The following is a 23,127-nucleotide window of genomic DNA, read 5'->3' as shown; positions in this document are numbered from 1 at the left end:
GGACGAATAATAAAGACGTATAGACGTATAGACGTATAGACGTATAGACGTATAGACGTATAGACGTATAGACGTATAGACGTATAGACGTATAGACGTATAGACGAGGACGTATAAGACGCTGAACACGTATAAGACGCTAAAGATGTTTCTATTAATCGTAGGTCATGCACGCACTAGCGGCGTAAATTAGCAGGCGCCGATACAGAAAGATGGCGGGGACGAGCAACGCGGCGCACCAGCGGCTGTACTTTGATGCAGAGGAGATGCGGAGGATGGCCATGAGGGAGGAGGAGCAGCCCCCCACGCCGTACGGAGAGGTATGAGAAATAGTACCTCGAACAGAGTGCAAATTTGATCCCACATCATACTAATCCGAGCCTGGCAATACCCCGTACAGAGTGCAAATTTGATCCCACGTCAAACTAGTCCGGGGGCCTGACGCACAGTGCAGCGTGTACGCGCTATCCCGCGCTAAATACGCGCTAGTCTGGACTAAGTTTGCCCCGCAAATGCAGGTGGGCCAGGCCCAGTTATAGAAGCGTGCTAAGTTGCTAAGCCTGCACTGCGATTTAGTGTGCGCCCAGCGCAGGCCTGGCCCACACTATAGTTGGATGAGGGATCAAATTTTGCAGTCTGTACAGGGTAAAAGAGAATAAGCATAGATCGCTAGCTGAAGCTGCATGCATGCCTCACCACAGATCTTTCCTTCGTGGTACGCGATCGTAAAAGCAGCAAACGTGTTTCCATCGATAAAATTGCATAGAAAGAGAAATCGAAAATGTCGTTATATAAGATTTTGAGCAGCAAGATGTGATATTTCATTTAGTACTGAACACAGTATTATGTATCGACACGGCGGTCGTGGGAAAAAGCCACACTTTGATCGGCTACAAAAACCTACATTCGGGTGAACGCTCTCTTGTTCCAGCTGTCGCTGTGTTCTGGCGTCTCGGAGCATCCGAGCGAGTCAGCCGACTCTCGCTACGAGTTCGCCCGTGGCGACGCAGCCTCCTCCTCCTCCGCCGCCGCCGCCGAGAAATGCGAGCGACTGTACATGGCGATACACATGGCGCCGCCTGGCGACGACGCGGTGCGGGAGTGCGGCATCGCGTCGCTGCGTCCGCGCTGCCTGCAGCGCTTCGCGAGCGTTCGCTCGTTCACGACGCTCTGCTGCGCGCTCGTCATGCTCTCCGGCACGCTCTCCTCCGGCTACTTCAACAGCGTCATCACGACCATCGAGAAGAACTTCGAGATCACGAGCGGCGTCTCCGGCATCATCGCGAGCGCGGGAGAAACCGGCAGCCTCTTCGCCGTCGTCTTCGTGAGTTACTTCGGCAGCCGTCGCCACATCCCGCGCTGGCTCGGATCGGGCGTCGTCCTCATGGGCCTCGGAGCACTGCTCTTTTGTTTGCCGCACGTGATATCGGAGAGCTACACGGTGCGCGGCCACCTGTTGGCGAATGTTACGGAGGAGAACATATGTCGCGCGGCGAGCATCAACCTAGAGGATCATCTGGCGAGTCAGGAGTGTGAGCCGGTCAGTTCCTCCAGCAGTCTCTACATCCTCATCCTCGTTATCGCACAGGTGAGCATGCACGCAGCCTCTCTCCTCGCTTTTAATCATTACTTGTCGTTTTGTTGTCGTGATAATTAATGATAATTATGATTAATTTTACTCTTTTTTACTTTATAGGTATTAGGTAACGATTATTATAAATCATTATTATATAGGTAATCAGAGCAGGTGACCATGCAGCCTCTCTCTGTTACATTGTATCAGGGGTAAATTTTATTCATTTCGTATTTTGTAATTGTATTTTATATAATTGTAATTTGTCATTATTAACCCCTGATTGTATGTTGTTTTGTAGGTCATGATAGGCGTTGGAGGCACTCCCATCTACACACTAGGAACGACGTATATAGACGATCATGTCAGGAAGGAGAGTGCTTCTCTGTATATTGGTTAGTTTCACACTGTCGGTATAGTGTCAAATATGCAGGAGGATGAAGAGACAGACATAAAGAAGAGGGAGAGAGAGAGGGAGTGGGTGATGAGATGGAGCGTGAGGAGAGGGAAGGAAAGGGAGAGAGCAGAGAGAGAGACAGAGAGAGAGAGAGAGAGAGAGAGAGAGAGAGAGAGAGAGAGAGAGAGAGAGCGAGAAGAGAGAGAGAGGAGATGATAGAGAGTAGAGATAGAGAGTAGAGAGAGAGGAAGAGCCTCGTTCGATGATGTATGTGCGCGAGAGCGGAGCGTAGGGAGCGGAGATGCGAGAGCGAGGGCGAGAGCGAGAGAGATGAGATGAGGAGGCATGAGACGAGAGAAGAGGAGAGAAGAGAGAGAGAATTGGAGCGAGCGATGTGTGATAGTGTGATGTGTGTGTGTGTGTGGGTGTGTGAAAGATTGAGTATTGGAGAGTGAGGTGAAAGAGCAAGAGAAGGGGTGGAAGAAGCAGAAAACTAGAGGAGGCGAGAGGTTTGCATGGGTGGGGAGTGCGTGGGGGGGGAGGTGGGGGCGGGGGATAGGTAAAGAGCGGAAAGCTTCGTGAACGGAAATTTTTATCACAGGAATATGTTTCATTCACCATTACAGCCGCTTTTTCACAAGCCAGCCCTAACATTCAAACTTTCGAGATATTTTTACGGCATCGTAAACCTTTATTTATAATCAGCTGCTTCAACGTTTATAAATCTAAGCAACAGTAGAATAATTTGTTGTCCATCTCACGTTTTTTACGTGTAATAACCATCGAGCTTTTCGAACTTGTCGAAAGTGCATTCCCTCGCTAGTTTAAATTAGGTTGTAAAACGCCGACAGTTTATCCACATGAGCCGTTAGCAACAACATAACAGTCTCGCCCACTTACACCGATTTCATCAGAGAGACGAGAGCAAGCGCGGGTTGACTCGATTTGAACTCTAGCCGCTCGTTATTTTCGGAGAAAGAGTGAGCTATAGTTGGGTACCCATTCAGTTATTAACCAACATCGATGAGCGACTTAGATGTTGACGGGCACTTTTCAATCTCCTACGCACTCCACCTTACTGTGGCGTATATTATATACTTAATGTCAACGCGCTGCCTTTCCTTGACCTTGCTACGACAACGTCTATAACACGTAACGCATAAACATAACATAACACTTGAGCGGCCCCCGGAAACATCAGGCGGGAAATATAGTGCGAAATATAGCCCCAGTTAGGCACTTTTTAAGCGGGGGGGGGGGTCTGGGGTCTTGGGGGTCCGGGACTCCCCCACCAAGAAATTTATTATTTAAAATTAATTGCTTGTTGGCGGGGCGCCGCTAGGCCACTTAGGCAGGCCAGACCACGGGAAATGCCTTGGAGCCTCCGATAACATAAATAAACATAACATACATAAAATAACATAACATAACATAACATGAACTAAACATAACATACATAACAATAACATAACATCAACATAACATTAACATAACATAACACTAACAAACACATAACACTAACTAACATACATATAACATAAACATAACATAACATAACATAACATACATAAATAGATAACATAACATTAATAGCATGCATAGCATAGGCATAGCATAAGCCTTAGCACATAGCGCATAGCAACATAGCCATGAGCATAGCTAAAGCATACGCATAGCATAGCAATAGCAAGCATGCATAGCATAGCATAGCATCAGCATAGCCATAGATGCATAGCAAAATAGCATCAGCATAGCAATAGCAAGCATAGCATAGATGCATAGCATAGCATTAGCATAGCATAGCATAGCATAGCATAGCATAGTTTACATAGCATAGCATAGCATAGCATAGCCGAGAGGATAGCATGCATACGCATTAGGCATAGCTCATAATAGCATAGCATAGCATAGCATAGCATAGACATAGCATAGCATAGCATAGCATAATAGCATAGCATAGCCATCTAGCATAGCATGCATAGCTAATACAAGGCAATAGCACACAAGCATAGCCATATGCATAGCATAGCATTAGCATAGCATCGCATGTAGCATGATAAGCCATATAGCATAGCATAGCATAGCATTAGCATAGCCCATAGCATATGCATAGCATGAAGCATAGCATAACATAACATAAAACATAACATAACATAACATAACTAACAGGTAACATGAGATAAGATAACATCAGGAGTGAATAATAATACATTATTATTAATATAGATCTATTATTATTCACTCCTGATAACATAACATAACATAACATAACATAACATAGCATCAGGAGTGTATAATGTAGATTCTGTATTCTATATATATATTCCATATAGGGTTATATTCTATCTCTATATTATACACTCTTGATAACATACATAACATCAGCTCTTGATAACATATATAACGTATTATAGTGTCCTATCGCCTACGTCCGCATTATATATAATTATTATTATTTTTCATAAATCTCTTCCCCGCTATGCCAATCATCTGTCTGCACGCAATGCATGCTGTCAGCTAACACACATATTATAATAGACTGCTAAGGATGACCAGCAGATAACCCCTGAAGGCTGGAGGTGGGTAGGCGGATGGATCTTGGCTGGCTTCTTGCCAACATCATGTGCGTGCTAGTCAGTGCCTACGTGATGGCTGTGCTAATTCTGGCATCAAACTCTATGGCAACGCTTCTGATTCATACTTCATCCATCACTTTGCAGGAATCCGTGGGAATATGTGATTGCGCAGTTATTTACAGATATACCATCATGGTTCTAGTAGAAATGTATGTCGTTCGTAATAAGATTATACCCAGTTGCATGTGTTAGCCACTGCGAATGGAACGCTATACTAAATGCGTGTTTTCGAAATAATTTTCGCAAAGTTAATATTTATTCGCCCTTCCATCGTCACAGATGCTGAAACTTTATAGCTAATCATAGTCCGAATGCCACTATATATGCGTGCGTGCGTGCGTGCGTTTGTGTGTGTGTGATGTTGAGTGTGTGTGTATGTATGTGTGCGCTGCGTGCGTGTGGTGTGCGCGTGGTGTGTGCGTGCGTGCCGTGCGTGCTGTGTGATGTGTGTGCGTGTCGTGTGTGATGTTCATGATCAAGCACTATAGCTTCTTGGCATTTAGACTGTCAGCTGTCACGCGTGAACGCACGTACGTATCTAAGAAAGTAGACGATTTTTTCGTGTTCAGTTCGAGTCCCAGTCCTATAACACATCATGTATAGAGCCTCTATGAAGACCCCCTGCAATTAGTTTGTCATTATTAATTACCTCTGCTGCAATGCTGTCGACATTCATCTGAGTTTCACGCGTACACACCATATATCAGGAGTGTCCTAATATCGACTATATATGTGAACTGATATCGACTAGTATGAACTCAATATTATCAGGAGTGAATAATAATAGTGTCTATTATTATTCACGTACTCCTGATATTATGATACTCCTGGCCATATAGCATAACCACGGATATAGATAGACCAAGCTCTACCGGTGTAGCCCCGTCGCTCCCGCTACAGGTACGGTTCTTATAGCGGAAGCGAATTAGGGGCTACACCGGTAGAGTTAGGAATTAGGATAGACCCTTCTATACGCAGGGTTATACGTGAGCAGGACTGTATAATATCGATTATATCAGGAGTGAATCATAATAGCTTCTATAGATAGGTGGGCGATAGACATAGGTGAGTAATAAATACTAATAATATATTCTATTATTATTCACTCCTGATAATTATATCTATATTATACACTCATGACGTGATGATAGCGTAAAAGCTTCGTACACACGTCCATTGTAAACGCCATGCTGGTCAGTAAACTCAAATAGCAAGCCCGTCGTTTAGTCCGGCTAGATTGAAAGGTCAAGCATAGATCGAAGGCATAATTATGATACCTCACTACTCTATATAGATACTAATGAGGCCAAATAGAGGCAATATCAATTACAGTATAGGTATATATACCCACAGGCACTTGGGACAGAGTCAGTAAAAACTGAAAATAATATGAACGCACATTCACAAATACTACGTACCGTACCTCTCAATTACAGTTCCACTGTCATATTATTATCATGGCGACACAGCACACTCGCAGCAGCGAGTGCGGGAGCGTTATAGGCGTTAGTTTTTATGAAGGGAAGTTGATATACAGTGACACAACAGTGGAACTGTGCTTGAGAGGTACGGTAGTATTTGTGAATGTGCGTTCATATTATTTTTAGTTTTTACTGACTCTGTCCCAAGTGCCTGTGAGATACATGATCATACACGCCCATATCCTGATACACGAACTTGGTTCACCGACAACGCCCGGCCGTGCTGCTCCTATTATGATAATATCGATCCACTACTCTGCGAGTCTAACATCAGTAGGCAATCTCGGTGCATGCTGCATATCTTTGCGTGTAGTTGCATGATTTACATTATTCATCGTATATAGCTTGATACTTTGACTGATGTGATGTTTGCTATACATAAGCGGGATATATTGCAAACGTATATATACGCGTGATTTAGCAGGTTACACGCACTGTCAGCCGGGTGTATGAACTAGTATACCCAACCGTCACCATCACACACCCACACCCACACCCGCCCGCACGCACACACGCAGGCACGCACGCTGCGCACACACACACGCACGCACACACACACACACGCGCGCGCACGCACGCACGCACGCACGCACGCACACACACACACACACACACACACACACATACCATTCAATCACATAAACACATTACGCGAATGTTAGTGTGCATAATAATGTATAAGGACTTCTGCCGGAGATAATTGATGTGCACAAATACATGTATCAGATTCATTATAAGTTAATTGTGCGTAATTGCGTGATGTTGCACACTGCATGTACACATCTATGTAACATGTGTGATATATGTTGCAGCTTGCCTTTACACACGCACGTGTCTTATGTTGCAGGTTGCATTTACACAACAATGCATTGAAGGTGAAGGATACGTGTACACAACAAATGCAAAACGTTGAAAGATATGTGTACACACATATGCATGATGTTGCAGGATATGTGTATACACATACTCATGATGTTGTAGGATATATGTGTACACAACAATGCATTGAAGTTGAAGGATATGTGTACATGCATACGCATGTTGCAGGTTGCATTTACACAACAATGCATTGAAGGTGAAGGATACGTGTACACACATATGCATGATGTTGCAAGATACGTGTACACATACATATACGCATGACGTTGCAGGTTGCGTGTACAGCATGGTCGCATTCGGGCCCGTCGTTGGCTTCCTGCTGGGAGCCTACCTCCTCAAGCTCTACGTGGACTTCTTCACTGTGGACGTGCTCCTGCTGCAGCTGTCTCCCCACGACCCGCAGTGGGTGGGAGCCTGGTGGGGAGGCTTCATCATCTGTGGCTTCCTCCTTCTCGTCGTCGCCGTACCGTTCTTTGCCTTTCCGAAGTCGCTGAGCAAAGACAAGGAGAAGCGAATGCTGGACGATAAGGGGATTAAGATGGTCGATTCGGTGCCAGGGAGTCCGAACAAGGGGCAGTATGGCAAGAGCCTGAAGGGTGAGCGTATTGGTGTGTGCAGGCACTTAGGCTGATAGCTAAGGGAGAAAGAGAGATTCATTAGTGTATAGTTACTTCACCTGATACCTCCTGCAGATAGAGATAGAGAGAGGACAAGAGAAACTTGGGAACTTCGGAGAGCAGATAGAGCAGAGACGAGCACTAAATGGACGCGATTGTACGAGAAGAAGTGATAGAGAGGAGCGCGCGTAGAGAGGATGCGAGAAGGGGCAAGCAAGGGGCAAAGCGGGGATACGGTGAGGAAGAGTGAGCCGGGAAGCCAAGGGGAGAAGCGCATCCCTCGATCTACGTGGACATTACGACTTCAGGCGGAAGAGCGGCCAGTGCTTATTGGAGTGGGGGATCGAGGGAGATGAGACAGACGACGATCGCGTGCTGCTGATAGTCAGAGAGAGAGCACCGAGAGGAGACAGGGAAGAGAGGGATCTGGGAAGGCAAGGCGGACTGGGATGTGAGCGGAGGGCCAAAGAGAAGGGGGAAAGCAAGGGAGGGATATAGTATAAGTCCAGGAAGGCAGAGTGGCAATGGGCCTTCCATGCATTGGACGGGGATTGCCAGAGCTGTAGTGATTCGAGGAGGATTAGAAGCAGAACGCTAGAGCGGGAAGAGAGGGAGGGAAGAAGGGCGGGGGATACGGAGGAAGAGAGGGAACAAGGGAGGGAAGTAAAGGCGGGGAGAGGCAGGGATGGATGGAGGGAGGTAGGATAGCCCCGAATAGAATGTTCGTAGGCAGACGAGCATTCGATTTAGGTATGAACCAGGAGAGAGATATGGGAATGGAATATATAGGTTAAGCTGCTGCTAGTTGGCTATTGTATTTAATGAGTGAGATTGAGATTGGAGGAGACCCGCGAGGATGGAGAGAGAGAGGTTCATTAGTGTAATTTCTGTACGCTGCTACCTCGTGTAGCAAGAGCAAGAATACGAGAGAGAGGAAGGAGTTGGAGAGAAAGAGAGCGATAGTGAGCAAGTGATGCAAAGTGAGAGAGAGAGAGAGAGAGAGAGAGAGAGAGAGAGAGAGAGAGAGGAGAGAAGGCGAAGGAGCGAGGAAGGGATGGAAGACGGAGAGAGATACGGAGGACGAGAGGGAGCAAGGGAGGGAAGTAAGGACGTGGAGAGACAGGGATTGAGGGAGGGAAATAGGGAGGGAAAGAGAGAAGATACAACGCCTCCGCAGCTTTCTTCTGGAGAGGGATGAAATAATGTAGGTGCTGAAAGTTATATACCGTTTAGAAATGTTATTCCTGCAACAGCACCCTGTCCTAGCTATACCTCATAAAGATGGACTGTTCTGCTAACAAGGTTTTCATATAATATAGACATCCACTCAAGTAGCTCTCATATATACAGTGCAGTATTCAGGGACCTATTCTAGCAAGAAACTGTAGCTTTTACGCACACATTACCTATGCTGATAGTGCTGCTGTATTTTGTCAGGACCACACAGGAATGTCCTACAATCAATGCTTGCAGGCATCGTGGTTATTTAATTTAATTAGATATCCCGCAGTCATACAACTCATACACATTTCCTAATTATCACCTAAAGATGTCCCACCGTCGCGAATTACTTTATTAATCGTTATACGTGTAGATCGATATACCACAGTCATGTAAGATATGCGCTTACTTTCGTTATTACGTGGAGATATTCTCTATTTCATATATTGCTTTCATTTTTGTCATCATGTGTAGATATCCCACAGTCATGTAAGGTATGCGCTTACTTCCATTATTACATGGAGATATCCTATTTCATATATTGCTTTCATGTTTGTCATTGTGTAGATATCCCGCAGTCCATGTGGCATCTCATGACTAATGGAGTTTACCTCGCCACATGTCTGGGTGCGTGCATGGAGGTAGCCATTGTCAGCGGATTCGTTGTCTTTCTACCCAAGTACCTGGAGACACAGTTTGGTATCGGCAAGTCTGATGCTAACATTCTTACAGGTAAGGTAACTGTTGTGTGAGTGTGCTATGATAGTGTACCCCCAAATCTAGATATTTGGACTTTTTGTTGATTCTCTAGAGCTGTGTGAATGGTTATGTTTCATGATAAGTTTTGATAATTAATGTACTTTTACGAAGCTGAAAGATGGCCGGGATGGGTTAAAAGTTCATATCGAAATCGAGTGATTAGAACAGAATTTACGGTAAGGCTATACAGTATAAACAAGCCATTTTTACACATATTGTTATTGTGTCTGTCTATCAGGTTAGGCAAAAAACCGTGACTGACAGCAAACATCATTGACATTCCTATTCCACAAATCGGCCATATATAGTATTTTTTCACGTGCATACAACCAGATACTGTAGTAATTTAAGGTAAATCGGAAATCTGCAATGAATTGTTAAAGTTTGCATGAGTGGATATGACAGATTACAACTTTGAAAATTCGTATGGATAATTTAGCTTGGCACTCAAACCAGAGGAAAATTCTAGCACTGACGCAGTTACATTATTCAAATGCTATAATCTTCACTTGCGAGCTCCACTCTCTTTGAGCGTATATCTGTAACTGTAAGAGGATCGAATTTTTGTATGAGGGCAAAATGTTGCGACGATGCACTCAATCAGCACCATGCAGTGGAGCTGGTGAATCATGGGTGTGAATTTGATTTTATGTATACGCGTGTGTTTACTTGTAGGTGGAGTCGCTATTCCAGGGGCTTGCATAGGCATATTTAGCGGAGGATATCTTCTGAAGCGCTTCCAGATTCATCCACCAGGGGCAGTGCGCTTTGTGTTACTCGCCAACGTGCTGTGTTTGAGTCTGTTCTCAATCATCATCTTTCTTGGCTGTGATAATGTGAAGATGGCAGGAGCAACCATATCCTACAATGACAGGTATATGAGCTATATATGTATTAAACCATATAACCTGCACAGGTAAATACAATTAAAGATCCCACGCACATTTTTGTAACAAACCACTGTAAAAACGCATGTAAATGACTCACTACACTATTGGCTATTGCTAGTTAGAACGTTAGAACGTTAGCTTTGAAAATAAAACTGTAAAAATATGTATCAAACCTATATTTGCTAAACGAAAAAACAACTTGAAAATCGCTGTTCGCAGCGGTTCTGTATAATGGCAGTTCGGTGTAAAGGCTCATGCATTTATTGTATCCCCCGCGACGAAGTCGGCGGGGATACTATATTTTCAAGTCTGTCCAGCCGCCGCCGCTCGGTCCGCTGCAGGAATTTTCCATTCTGCTCTATAACTCGACCCCTAATTGACCTAGCGTGACCAAACTTGGTCTACTTACACATCTTGGGGAGAAGGTGCGCAGTGTACCAAAACCAGGTCACTGCGACCTTTATTTGACCTTTACCTTGACCTTGATCATATTTCCCTTCTGCTCTATAACTTGGCCCCTAATTGACCTAGCGCTACTAAACTTGGTATACTTACACATCTTGGGGAGAATGTGTGTCGCGTACCAAAACAAGGTCACTGCGGCTTTTATTTGACCTTGACCTTGACCTTGATCATATTTCCCTTCTGCTCTATAACTCGGCCCCTAATTGACCTAGCGCTACTAAACTTGGTATACTTACACATCTTGGAGAGAATGTGTGTCGCGTACCAAAACAAGGTCACTGCGGCTTTTATTTGACCTTGACCTTGACCTTCATCGCATATTTCCCTTCCGCTCTAATAACATCGGCCCCTAATTGATCTAGCGCGAGCAAACTTCGTATACTTACACATCTTGGGAGAAGGGTTCGCGTACCAAAACCCTAAGGCAACACAATTTAACATATTGCACATCTCAGGCAGATGAGTTGTGTAACAAACCTTTGTCTTTGTGATTATTTATTTAACTTTACCTACCTTCTACGTCCTTACAGAGTATATTTCATTCATTACTCGATCACGGGGGATACATGTAGTTGGCGACAACTGCCCTTTCTAGTTGATCGATGATGACGTAATACGTCACAACATCGCCGCCAGAGCGACAAAAGTAAACGCTGTTAAAACATTCGACCTGACACTTTCACTTTGTAGTCTAAAAGCTTGGAGGATCGTATTCCGAGCATTTTTTTACCTATCTATCCACACATATATAGGCAAGTACAAACATGCAGTGTTAAAATAATTCATTTCTGCCTTATTTTATGTTTGCCACTTGAAATTTCGTGGGAAGGCACCTTTAAGCTAACTATACTTACAGCTTATAGCCATACATAACTAACCTCGTCTTCTTCTTCTTCTTCTTCTTCTTCTTCTATCCTTCTCTTCTTCTCTTCTTCTTTCTCTTCCTTTTTTTCATCATCTTCTCTTCCTTTTGTTCTCTTCTTCTTAGACTTCTTAATTCTTCTTCTTCTTCATCATCTTCTTTTTCTTCTCTTCTTTTTCTTCTTCTTTTTCTTAGCTCTTCTTCTTCTTCTTCTTTTTTTTTCTTCTCTTCTTCTTTTTCTTTTTCTTCTCTTCCTTCTCTTCTTCTTCTTCTTCTTCTTCTTCTTCTCGTAGGCACAGACGTGGATGTATAATCAAACGTCTCACAAATATCCTAAACAGACAAGCAGGTTTACTCTGCATGTATCCACATTAATAGACAAGCTATAAGCTAACCACATTCCCCACATATATACATGCATAAATAGGTAATCATATCAGCACTCCTACAGATACAGATGTTATAGTTAACCACATCAGGCGTGTACGCACGCACGTACAAACCCACGTACACATAAACGTATATGAACTTGTACAAATACCCAATGTACGAATGCATTCACGTACGCACGCACGCACGCACGCACGCACGCACGTACCCCTACTAAACACAAATATTGTCAAAAACTGTTAATTTTGCAATAGCAACGTATAGATATTATCAGGAGGGAATAATAATAAATCGATTATTATTCACTCTTGATGCTATGTATGAACATTGTTCATCATAAAACCGTGTGCACTGATGCTTCAGCATTGACACTCTTGAAAAATTCTTGCAGTCCGAATGACAAACCATTCCATATCAACCTGACATCGCAGTGCAATGCGGACTGTCAGTGCTCGCACAACGATTTGGAACCAATCTGTGGTATAGACGGCATCACCTACTTCTCTCCCTGCCACGCAGGCTGCACGCAGTTCTATCCACCGATCATTCGCGGTGACCTGGAACTGCAGGTAACACCCTGGTAGATGTATTACTGAGATATCGTATTAAAAACTTCAACACGAGAGTCATTTCGGGGTTAATTTTATCAGGTTTTCCAATCATGATTTAATTCTCGTGTATATGTATAGCTTTGATATTATGAATTTTCTAGATGTAGTAACGTATTTGTATGTAGAATACGCGGTCACTAATTATACCTTCATGTAAGATACTCAGGATAGAAGTTAACTTGTTTATACTTATAATACTTTATATAATTCACGATCTAGCACGCTTCACCAATCTTTCGGTGGCAGTAATTCACACAATCGAGTGTGTACCAGTGACAGTCAATCGGTGACAACGCTGACAGTGCGCGCGCTTATGAATAATTTCTCCCGCCAGATGTCACTACTATTGACCGCATCGACTGCAATTCAAACGTAGCAGGTGGCTTTTGCGTGTACGTAGATTAATTCTCTGATATGTATATTTCAGAATTACACGGACTGCGCGTGCATTACTGGTAACAAGACAGTGCAGCAACTGGGGCAGCTGCTGCTAGCAAGCTCAGGGGAGTGTCAGCGTAGTTGCGACATGCTCATTCCCTTCATGGCACTGTTGTTCGTCATGACTCTACTCGTGTCCATCACCAACATGCCTGTTGTGATGATCACTCTCAGGTGAGGTTCCCTCTTGTAGTACGTATGGCCAGGGCCGTAGCCTCTGGGGGGGGGGGCATATAGCGACCTAGCTTTTACTGTGAATGATTACCCTTAGATCATGCTAGCTATTACCAAATTTAACCATTACTGCGAATGGTATTCTTCCATACTATGCATAAAATGCAGTATATTTACAGGGTATGGGATATAAAGTCATACTCTCAATAGATCCTGCTCCACCCCACTGTAATTATTTTGAGGTATAGTTGCATGTCATTATTAACTATAGCAATGAAAACCTCGATAACAGCATGGGTACAACATCTCTACATTATATATTGTCATGCCAAAGCCTCTGGAGTAAATGTTTTTTTGTGTATAAGGCCATTACTTCTCGCACTCCTAGTAGAAATTACTCTACCCCGAGTTCTGCTCGTCTGTGGTTAAATTCCCATCAATCGTAATAATCATAATCATCTATCAATAATAATAATAAAATATAGCTATGCTCATGCATAACGTTTACCAGTAGATTACCTTTGTCACCTTTCTCACCTGTATCTTCTCTGCATCACCACCACCAATTACCTTTTATATTCTATTTCACTGTCACCCTGACGGATGAGTATACTTAATGCATCTTATACAATATCTGGTTATTGTTTATAGGTCAGTAGCAGAAGAGGAGAGAGCATTTGCTCTTGGAATGCAATTTGTAATCTTTCGGCTTTTCGGTAAGTGCAAAAACATTGAGGAATTTACTCAAGCAATATACTTCACATTAGTGACATGTGACACTCGTAGAACACACATGCTACACGTGGAAACAATTATATGCAATGTCATTTCGCAAATGTTACTTTTTGTCGTTTGCAACTGGCTGCCTTGTCACATTAATTCCCACCTGTCATCATTCACGTTCTCATATGCCTGCATCCTTGTTTTCACCTGTCATTGTCAGCTTTCTCACCTGTTTACATCCTTATTTTCACCTGTCTGCATCCTTAATTGTTTTCACCTGTCTACATCCTTGTTTTCACCTGTCTGCATCCTTGTTTTCACCTGCCTGCATCCTTGTTTTCACCTGCCTGCATCCTTGTTTTTACCTGCCTGCATCCTTGTTTTCACTTGTCTGCATCATTGTTCTCACCTGTCTGCATCCTTCTTTTCACCTGTCTGCATCCTTCTTTTCACCTGTCTGCATCCTTCTTTTCACCTGTCTGCATCTTCTTCTCGGCCTGTCTTGCATCCTCGTTTCACACTCCTGCATCCTTGTTTTCACCTGTCTGCATCCTTGTTTTCACCTGTCTGCATCCTTGTTTTCACCTGTCTGCATCCTTGTTTTCACCTGTCTGCATCATTGTTCTCACCTGTCTGCTTCAATGTTCTCACCTGTATGCTATCGGCTTGTTTCACCTGTCTGCATCATTGTTTTCACCTGTCTGCATCCTGTTTTCACCTGACCTGCATCTTGTTTTCACCTGCCTGCATCTCTGTTTTCACCTGCCTGCATCCTTGTTCGTCAACGGTCTGGCATCCTTGTTCTCACTGTCTGCCAATCCTTGTATTCACGGTGTCTGCATCCTTGTTTTCACTGTCTGCAATCCTTTGTTCTCACCGGTCTGCATCTTGTTTACCTGCTCTGCATCCTTGTTTCACTCTGCACTCACGGTCTGCATCCTTTTTTCACCTGGTCTGCATCTTGTTCTCCACCGGTCTGCATCCTTTTCTTTCACTGATCTGGCATCCTTGTTCTCACCGGTCTGCATCCTTTTTTTCACCTGTCTGCATCCTTGTTCTCACCGGTCTGCATCCTTTTTTTCACCTGTCTGCATCCTTGTTCGCACCGGTCTGCACCTTCTTTCACCTGTCTGCACCTTGCTTCACCTGCATCATATTCTCACCTGTCATCCACATTATCACTTGCCACATCGTCTCACCAAGTTAATGCTCATCTGCAGGCCATGTTGTTCTATCTGCGCAAGTTACATATTCACATAGTCACACCTGTCGTCCACATTATCACTTGCCACGTCGTTTCACATGCAGGTCCGTGTTAATTCTTATCAGCAGGCCATGTGAATTTGCTATTTGCTTACGTTGTTCTATATGTCATCTCACACGTGTTAATTCTGTGTTAATTTTTATCTCAGGCCTGCGTCGTCCATAGGTTCTGTTAATTTATCATCAGACACTTTGTTCTATCGTGCGCAGGTTACATTCCCGCTCCGATCGTCTTCGGAAACACGATCGACACAACCTGTGGCTGTGGAAGGAGCAGTCGGCGACTCCGGCTCCTGCCTGCTCTACCAACATCGAACAGTTCCGATACAAGTTCATTGGTGTCTGCACTGTTTGAAGTTCCTCGCGAGTGCAATGTTCCTCATCGATTGGTTCCTCACAGCAGACGACAATCTGCGTGGCAACGGAGGTGAGTCATGCACGACTTTTCTTTATAATGACTAATTAAAATAATGACTAATTAATTAAATTTAAACGCTGAGCTTTACCATTTATGCGTTCTGCAGTCCATGCAGGTTTCACAGTCTGGTGGGGGGGGAGCAGTGTAATTATTGCATGGTGTTGAGTCGCCACACGGCTCTTCTTTTTATAATGACCATTATTTCCAAAACTACATATATATGTGCAATTCATTTTAAACGATGTCAACAATGACGGCAGTGAGTGTCAAACGGTTTTTTTATGATGACCAATTAAATAATGATTAATTAATTTAATTTATTTCCAAAAGTACATATATATCAGAAGTAGATAGTAGTATTATCTACTTCTGATATATATTGTATGATTCATTTTACACAATGTCGGCAGTAACGTGAAGGTGACAAGGATTGCTGATCGTACAAAAGTCAGGTTAAAGATACAGACAGATATAGCTGCAATATATAGATAGAAATATATAGACAGATGCATACTACTAACCTAGTGAGTCACATAGCTAACAGTTGAGCTTTACCATTTATGCGTTCTGTGGTCCAGGAGATTTCACAGTTTGGGTGATGTGGCAGTGCAATTCTTTGATGGAACTCTTGGAATTCTTCATAATTTGTGTAGTTCGTTTATAAATACGCCATCAAAATGCTAGTAAGTGATCACAGAGCATTAGAGATCCTGCCACAGTACAAATGAGCAAGAGTGAACTAGAATTATGTAAAACAGATCTTAGGCATGACTATAATTCCCTAATCGTACGTGAGTCGGGTTTTGAGGATGTTGGCTTGAGAGCTCCTATGTGACGTAGTTATGTCATGTTATACTATATATAGTGACTGACACCATGCCTCCTATCGCAGGAATAGGTAGAGTGGCAAAAGAGGCCAGATTTCAGTCACAGAAACTGGACAGTGGTGACAAGATGCTTCGTGCGTCAACTTCCGATGCTTTCGACCAACTTCCAACCGTCTCGAATTATGAGTCGAGCATTTGACACTCTGGAATGCGCAGGAATGTCACATCAACTCGGTGGTGCTTGCACATACATACGAGAGTGTCATATAGCATGGCTGATCACAGTCTATTCATGTCAGTGAGGAAATCCTGTGAACAGTTACATTGTACGTCAGTAAAAGAGCACGTACATGTACATCAGTAAGACAGGGGTACATTGTAGATTAGTGAGGACACAGATACATTGTACATCAGTAAGGACACAGATACATTGTACATCAGTAAGGACACAGATACATTGTACATCAGTAAGGACACAGATACATTGTACATCAGTAAGGACAGGGGTACATTGTAGATCAGTGAGGATACAGATACATTGTAGATCAGTGAGGGATCACAGATACATTGTTAGATCAGTGAGATAACAGATACATTGTGTACGATCAGTGAAGGAATACAGATACATTGTAGATCAGTGAGACACCAGATACATTGTAGATCAGTGAGGGTACAGATACATCCAATACGATCAGTGGACGACACAGGATACAGTTGTAGATCAAGTTTGGATACAGATAACATTGTAGATGGCAGTTGAGGAACACAGGATACATTGTAGATCAGTAGGGTACAGATACAATCTGTAGATCAGTGTTGGATACAAGATACATTGTAGATCAGGAGGACACAGATACATTGTAGCTATCAGTGAGGGGTAGCAGATAGCATCATGAGATCAGCTGACGACAACAGATACATTGTAGATCGGTTTGCGATACAGATACATATGATAGATAGTGAGGACACAGAACATTTGTAGATCAGTGAGGGTACAGATACATGTAGTCAGTGAGGACACCAGATACATTGTACGATCCAGTGAGGGTACAGAATACATTGTAGATCCAGTTTGGATACAGATACATTGATAGATCTGAGTGAAGGCACACGATACATTGTAGTATCAAGTGAGGGTACAGATACAGTGTAGATCAGTGAGGACACAGATACATTGTAGATCAGTGAGGACACAGATACATTGTAGATCAGTGAGGACACAGATTAACATTGTAGATCAGTGAGGATTACAGATACATTGAGAGATGGCAGTTTTGATACAGAACATGTAGCATGCAGTAGAGGACACAGATAACATTGTAGATCAGTGAGGACACAGATAGCATGTGTACACTCAGTAAGGACACAGATACATTGTACATCAGTGAGGATACAGATACATATGTAGATCAGTGAGCGACACAGATAACATTGTAGATCTAGCTGACGACACATGATACATTGTAGGATCTGTTTGGCATAACAGATACATTGTAGATCAGTGAGGACACAGATACATTGTAGATCAGTGAGGACACAGATACATTGTAGATCAGTTTGGATACAGATACATTGTAGATCAGTGAGGACACAGATACATTGTAGATCAGTGAGGGTACAGATACATCTGTAGAATCAGTGAGGACACCAGAAATTGTAGATCTGTGAGATCAGAGTGCTTGAACATCATGACGACACAGATACATTGTACAATCTGTTTGGATACAGCATACATTGTAGATAGTGAGGGACACAGATAGCATTGTAGATCAAGTGAGGATCACGATACGATTGTTACATCAGTGAGGATACAGATACATTGTAGCATCAGTGAGGGACACAGAATACATTGTACATCACCTGCAGGAACACAGCATACATTGTACATCAGTGAGGACACAGATACATTGTAGATCAGTGAGGACACAGATACATTGTAGATCAGTGAGGACACAGATACATTGTAGATCAGTGAGGACACAGATACATTGTACATCAGTGAGGATACAGATACATTGTACATCAGTGAGGACACAGATATATTGTACATCAGTAAGAACACAGTTACATTGTACATCAGTAAGAACACAGATACATTGTACATCAGTAAGAACACAGATACATTGTACATCAGTAAGGACACAGATACATTGTGCATCAGTAAAGACCAGCTACATAATATACAATCAGCATGTATTGCTTGAGCAGCTGCAAGCAAGGAATATATTGTCATATTTGAAGTTATTCGACGTATTTCAATGTTAATTATGTCTGAACGGATTAATTGTATTACTAAACAATGTTCGTATTGTAAAGATTGATATATCTTCTACAAATGTACGAATGTCAACATGCACAACTCTTTGTCTGCCCACTTTGCTAGTGGCTGTTCATCAATAGGTGGCGCCACTTTGAAGTTTCGTTCTCCCATGATCATCTTGTGATTATATAGTCAGTTTATTGGTTACAGGCCAAGAAGCAATATTTTTATTGTCGTTTGAGAGTAGTTCCACTACTTCCATTTATGGAAAGGAAATAATTGAGCCGTTACAGATGTCAGATGTAGTCACACATAGAGTGTGGAGGCAATAGCCTTGATAAAACGAATCCTTTTCAGTTATATCACAGCATTCATTAAATTGAAGTTGCACCTGTCTGAACTGTCTCATCGCATTTGACTGGGATGGCACGTTCTGTCAGATTTTTTTTACAACTTCGCGATAGTGTACAGATGACTACTTCGCTCATGTCAAACCTACATCGTTATATCAACCTGAATGTTTGATGCATTGAAATCATACCGTGCTTTTGCCTTTGTGTAACATTTTACCATAAAAGCATGCGTTCTTGATGCGTTGTGTCTTTTGATGCAAAAGTGTACATCGGGCGGGCATATGCATGAGCAACTTATATACTGTACACTTTATTGAGGTTTTGGATAAGTATATCATGACTAGGGTACGTAAGATTAGGAAATACGCTTATATACCCACTGAATTATAAAGTTCTAATATTATATCTGTGCTGCTGTGCATTCCTCTGCATTACTCTCTCGTGAAATTGTTGCTCTAGCAGAGGTTCGTGAATGCTTCGTCGGTGTTTCTAGAATTCATGGCTGGTCCATGACTTCCAACGAATAGTCAGTTGTTTATAAAGATGTCCACGTGCTGTTCATGGGCTGTCTTCTGACACAGTAAGAACATACATGTACGTTACGTACGTTTACACGTGCAATTTGAGAAGCAGGATAACTATAAACAGCATCGTGCGTGATATTCTCGCCACTGTAGCATGATCTTTTTATCTTATATATATGCGAATTTTTTATATATGAGCTAAGTGGTCATGTTCGGTGAAATTGAATCAATCCATATGGTATCGTTGATTCATATCTTGGCTCATTAATCAATTGTTCAATTCATATTTTCAATTTGTACATATTTATATATATATGTGGAAATGTAAATATATATATATTTGATATTTATTTTGTATATCATACATGTCGTATATTTTACGGACTGCGTTTAAGCAGATTAGAAATTAACAACTAATTGTAATAAACGCTGTGACGTGAAGCCTATTACGTGACAACAAATGCTTTAAGTGCATCGCCAGTAATTTATAGCTTTATAAAAAAAACAGATGGCGGGTTCTTGTTTTCAGGCGTATATAATTTTTATTTTATTTTACCCCTAATGGATTGATAATCTATGTAAAGTGACATATAAATCATGATATATGTATAATAATAAAAGACTTTTCATTGTATTGGAGGGAGCTGTTTTAGGATTATGATGTTAGACATTAACTCATTATACTGAGTATGCATGGGTACAATTTACATCGGTGCATACTCTTGGAAAGCATGATACATGCATGCATATATCATATATATGTATATATATGTACATGCATGAATCATGCATGTTTCTTGCATAAATAATAGAATATAATACCCTGCCCAGACAGGTATTTTTGTGACTGTTTTGCACATAAAACGTGAATGAATTATCATGCATAAATTTTCACGTACCAAAAGTGAAACCGTTTTCGTCAAAAACACTCCTGCAAAATGAAAATTAATGGGTGATACATAAACAGTATATTCTCTGTACGAAGCATACACATGAAATAATCTATGGACAATTCCACGTATGCGCCATAAAAATTCCTAAACATAACATTTCCTTTAATTATTATGCATGAAACATGAAATGTTTTCCTCCATACCTCCAAGATACCTCCTAGATCGCCTATGTTTCCTATATGTTTTATAAAACTTCTATATTTTTTACACAACCTCTTATATTTCCTATATTTTGAGTGGCTGGCAATTTTTGGGTAACTTGTTATGGGGAGAGATCATCTATTATATTGCCGACCAAGTCTCTTGTATAGACAGATATTGGACTTTCATTGCCAAGATCATACGTTCCAGCAATCTTCTCTATAATAATTCCTTGGCTCCTGAGACATAAGTGGGTATAGTATTCTTATTTGTTTGACAATGCCTTGGCAGGCAGTTTTGAAGATTTGCTTGTGTATCCTGTCCGTGGCATCTGTCATGTTTGTAGTTAGATTACCAGCAACTAATCCTTGGCATAAAAAATTATATTTGTAGGATGGATGACACTAGCTCATAAGAACATCTTCACCAGAACTTGCTGTAGTCCAATATCAAGGCACTTCACTAGCTTCTATCTAGTATGTCATGTGTCCTTTCTAGTGTAATTAAATTTCTTCTTTTACAGCGTAAAATGGCACTTTTGACTGAAATTGCTATAAATAAAAATCAATCAACTGTCAAATTTATATCACAAAATCGAGTGGCTATTCTAGTAAGAAGATAAACATATGTCTGATGGTTTGAGATATATTTTTGCTCTCTTTTTATAGGGATACTAATGTAATAAATGAAAAATAACTGGTGAACCACCATAAATATAATTTAAATTGTACATTTATTACAGATGTAATGTGCGACATCAATACTCACTGCAAATATTATAAAATTTAATATAATATTCATATTCATGTATGTATGTATACTACCCCAACACAATATTACAGCACAACAAATGGCATGTTCAAGATATACATATAGGCCTATGTCCTATTATATGCATTGAAAACTTTATTTGTTTATTATAGTATATGCTCCTCGCTTTGGAGTAGTGGTTTATCTTGTAGCTACTACTTACAGAGTGGTGATAGCCAGGAGCTAAAGTAGTGGCAAAGGGTTTATACTACTCCGCATTAGAACTGTGGTGCTTTTGCATGTACTGCCGTTGCTAGTAGTTACTAATTAACGAATAATCAATGACTTTATATAACAATGACATGTGATGAGATTGCATGGTTTGTACTTCAAATGTATTCGTATGCTTGTCGTCTATCCAATTATCTGTCAGCAGTTATATGACGCTGACTTCCATTGTATATAATAGAATAAGTTCTTTTTCAGATCTTTTTCTACTTGTTCTCGTGAAGCCAATTCATCTGTGCATGGTTTGCCGTAAGGTATGTAGGTTAGAACACTATAGGAACTTTACTCTGCATGCGTATTTACCTTTCCTGTTGTGAATGCTGAAAATTTGTTTGTCATGTCTTGTACAGCATTTGTTTAGTGCAAAACAACAACTTCTTCCTAAACGGCTTTAGTGGCTGCCATCAGTTAATTGTCGGTCCTTTTCAAAAAATCACCATGTATATAAGGAACACGTATGTAACGTAGGGGCCTACTGTTGTGCTGGGGCTCTATTATAAATTCACGTATTTGCTATTTGCTTACGTTGTTCTATATGTCATCTCACCGTGTTAATTCTGTGTTAATTTTTATCTGCAGGCTGCGTCGTCGCTAGGTTCGTGTTAATTCTCATCTGACACGTTGTTCTATCGTGCGCAGGTTACATTCCCGCTCCGATCGTATTCGGAAACACGATCGACACGACCTGTCTGCTGTGGAAGGAGCAGTGCGGCGACTCCGGCTCCTGCCTGCTCTACAACATCGAACAGTTCCGATACAAGTTCATCGGTGTCTGCACTGTTTTGAAGTTCCTCGCGATGTCCATGTTCCTCATCGATTGGTTCCTCATCAGCAGACGACATCGCTGTGGCAACGGAGGTGAGTCATGCACGACTTTTTTTTATAATGACTAATTAATAATAATGACTAATTAATTAAATTTAAATGCTTGAGCTTTACCATTTATGCGTTCTGCAGTCCAGCAGGTTTCACAGTCTGGGGGGGGGGAGCAGTGTAATTATTTGATGGTGTTGAGTCGCAAACGGCTTTCTTTTTTATAATGACCATTATTTCCAAAACTACATATATATTGTGCAATTCATTTTAAACGATGTCAACAATGACGGGCAGTGAGTGTCACACGGTTTTTTTTATGATGACCAATTAATAATAATGATTAATTAATTTAATTTATTTCCAAAAGTACATATATATCAGAAGTAGATAGTAGTATTATCTACTTCTGATATATATG

The 23,127-nt window shown here is 41.7% G+C and overlaps 1 protein-coding gene across 3 annotated transcripts in view; it reads left to right on the top strand.

Annotated features, from left to right (window-relative positions):
- Positions 1 to 23,127, top strand: part of LOC106806388 (solute carrier organic anion transporter family member 5A1-like) — a 58,572-nt gene that overhangs the window by 28,856 nt on the left and 6,589 nt on the right. For all 3 annotated transcript variants that reach the window (XM_014808310.1, XM_014808311.1, XM_014808309.1), the window contains 10 exons: positions 165 to 320; positions 932 to 1,588; positions 1,875 to 1,968; positions 7,239 to 7,562; positions 9,372 to 9,536; positions 10,239 to 10,437; positions 12,562 to 12,739; positions 13,209 to 13,393; positions 14,045 to 14,109; positions 22,533 to 22,751. In XM_014808310.1, coding sequence (XP_014663796.1) covers positions 213 to 320; positions 932 to 1,588; positions 1,875 to 1,968; positions 7,239 to 7,562; positions 9,372 to 9,536; positions 10,239 to 10,437; positions 12,562 to 12,739; positions 13,209 to 13,393; positions 14,045 to 14,109; positions 22,533 to 22,751 — 2,194 coding nt within the window. In that variant the 5' untranslated portion in view covers positions 165 to 212. The remainder of the gene's footprint in view (positions 1 to 164; positions 321 to 931; positions 1,589 to 1,874; positions 1,969 to 7,238; positions 7,563 to 9,371; positions 9,537 to 10,238; positions 10,438 to 12,561; positions 12,740 to 13,208; positions 13,394 to 14,044; positions 14,110 to 22,532; positions 22,752 to 23,127) is intronic.

Source organism: Priapulus caudatus, unplaced genomic scaffold (genome assembly GCF_000485595.1).
Source record: "Priapulus caudatus unplaced genomic scaffold, Priapulus_caudatus-5.0.1 Scaffold157, whole genome shotgun sequence".
Taxonomy (NCBI): Eukaryota; Metazoa; Priapulida; class Priapulimorpha; order Priapulimorphida; family Priapulidae; genus Priapulus; species Priapulus caudatus.
This window is presented reverse-complemented; position numbering and strand designations above follow the sequence as displayed.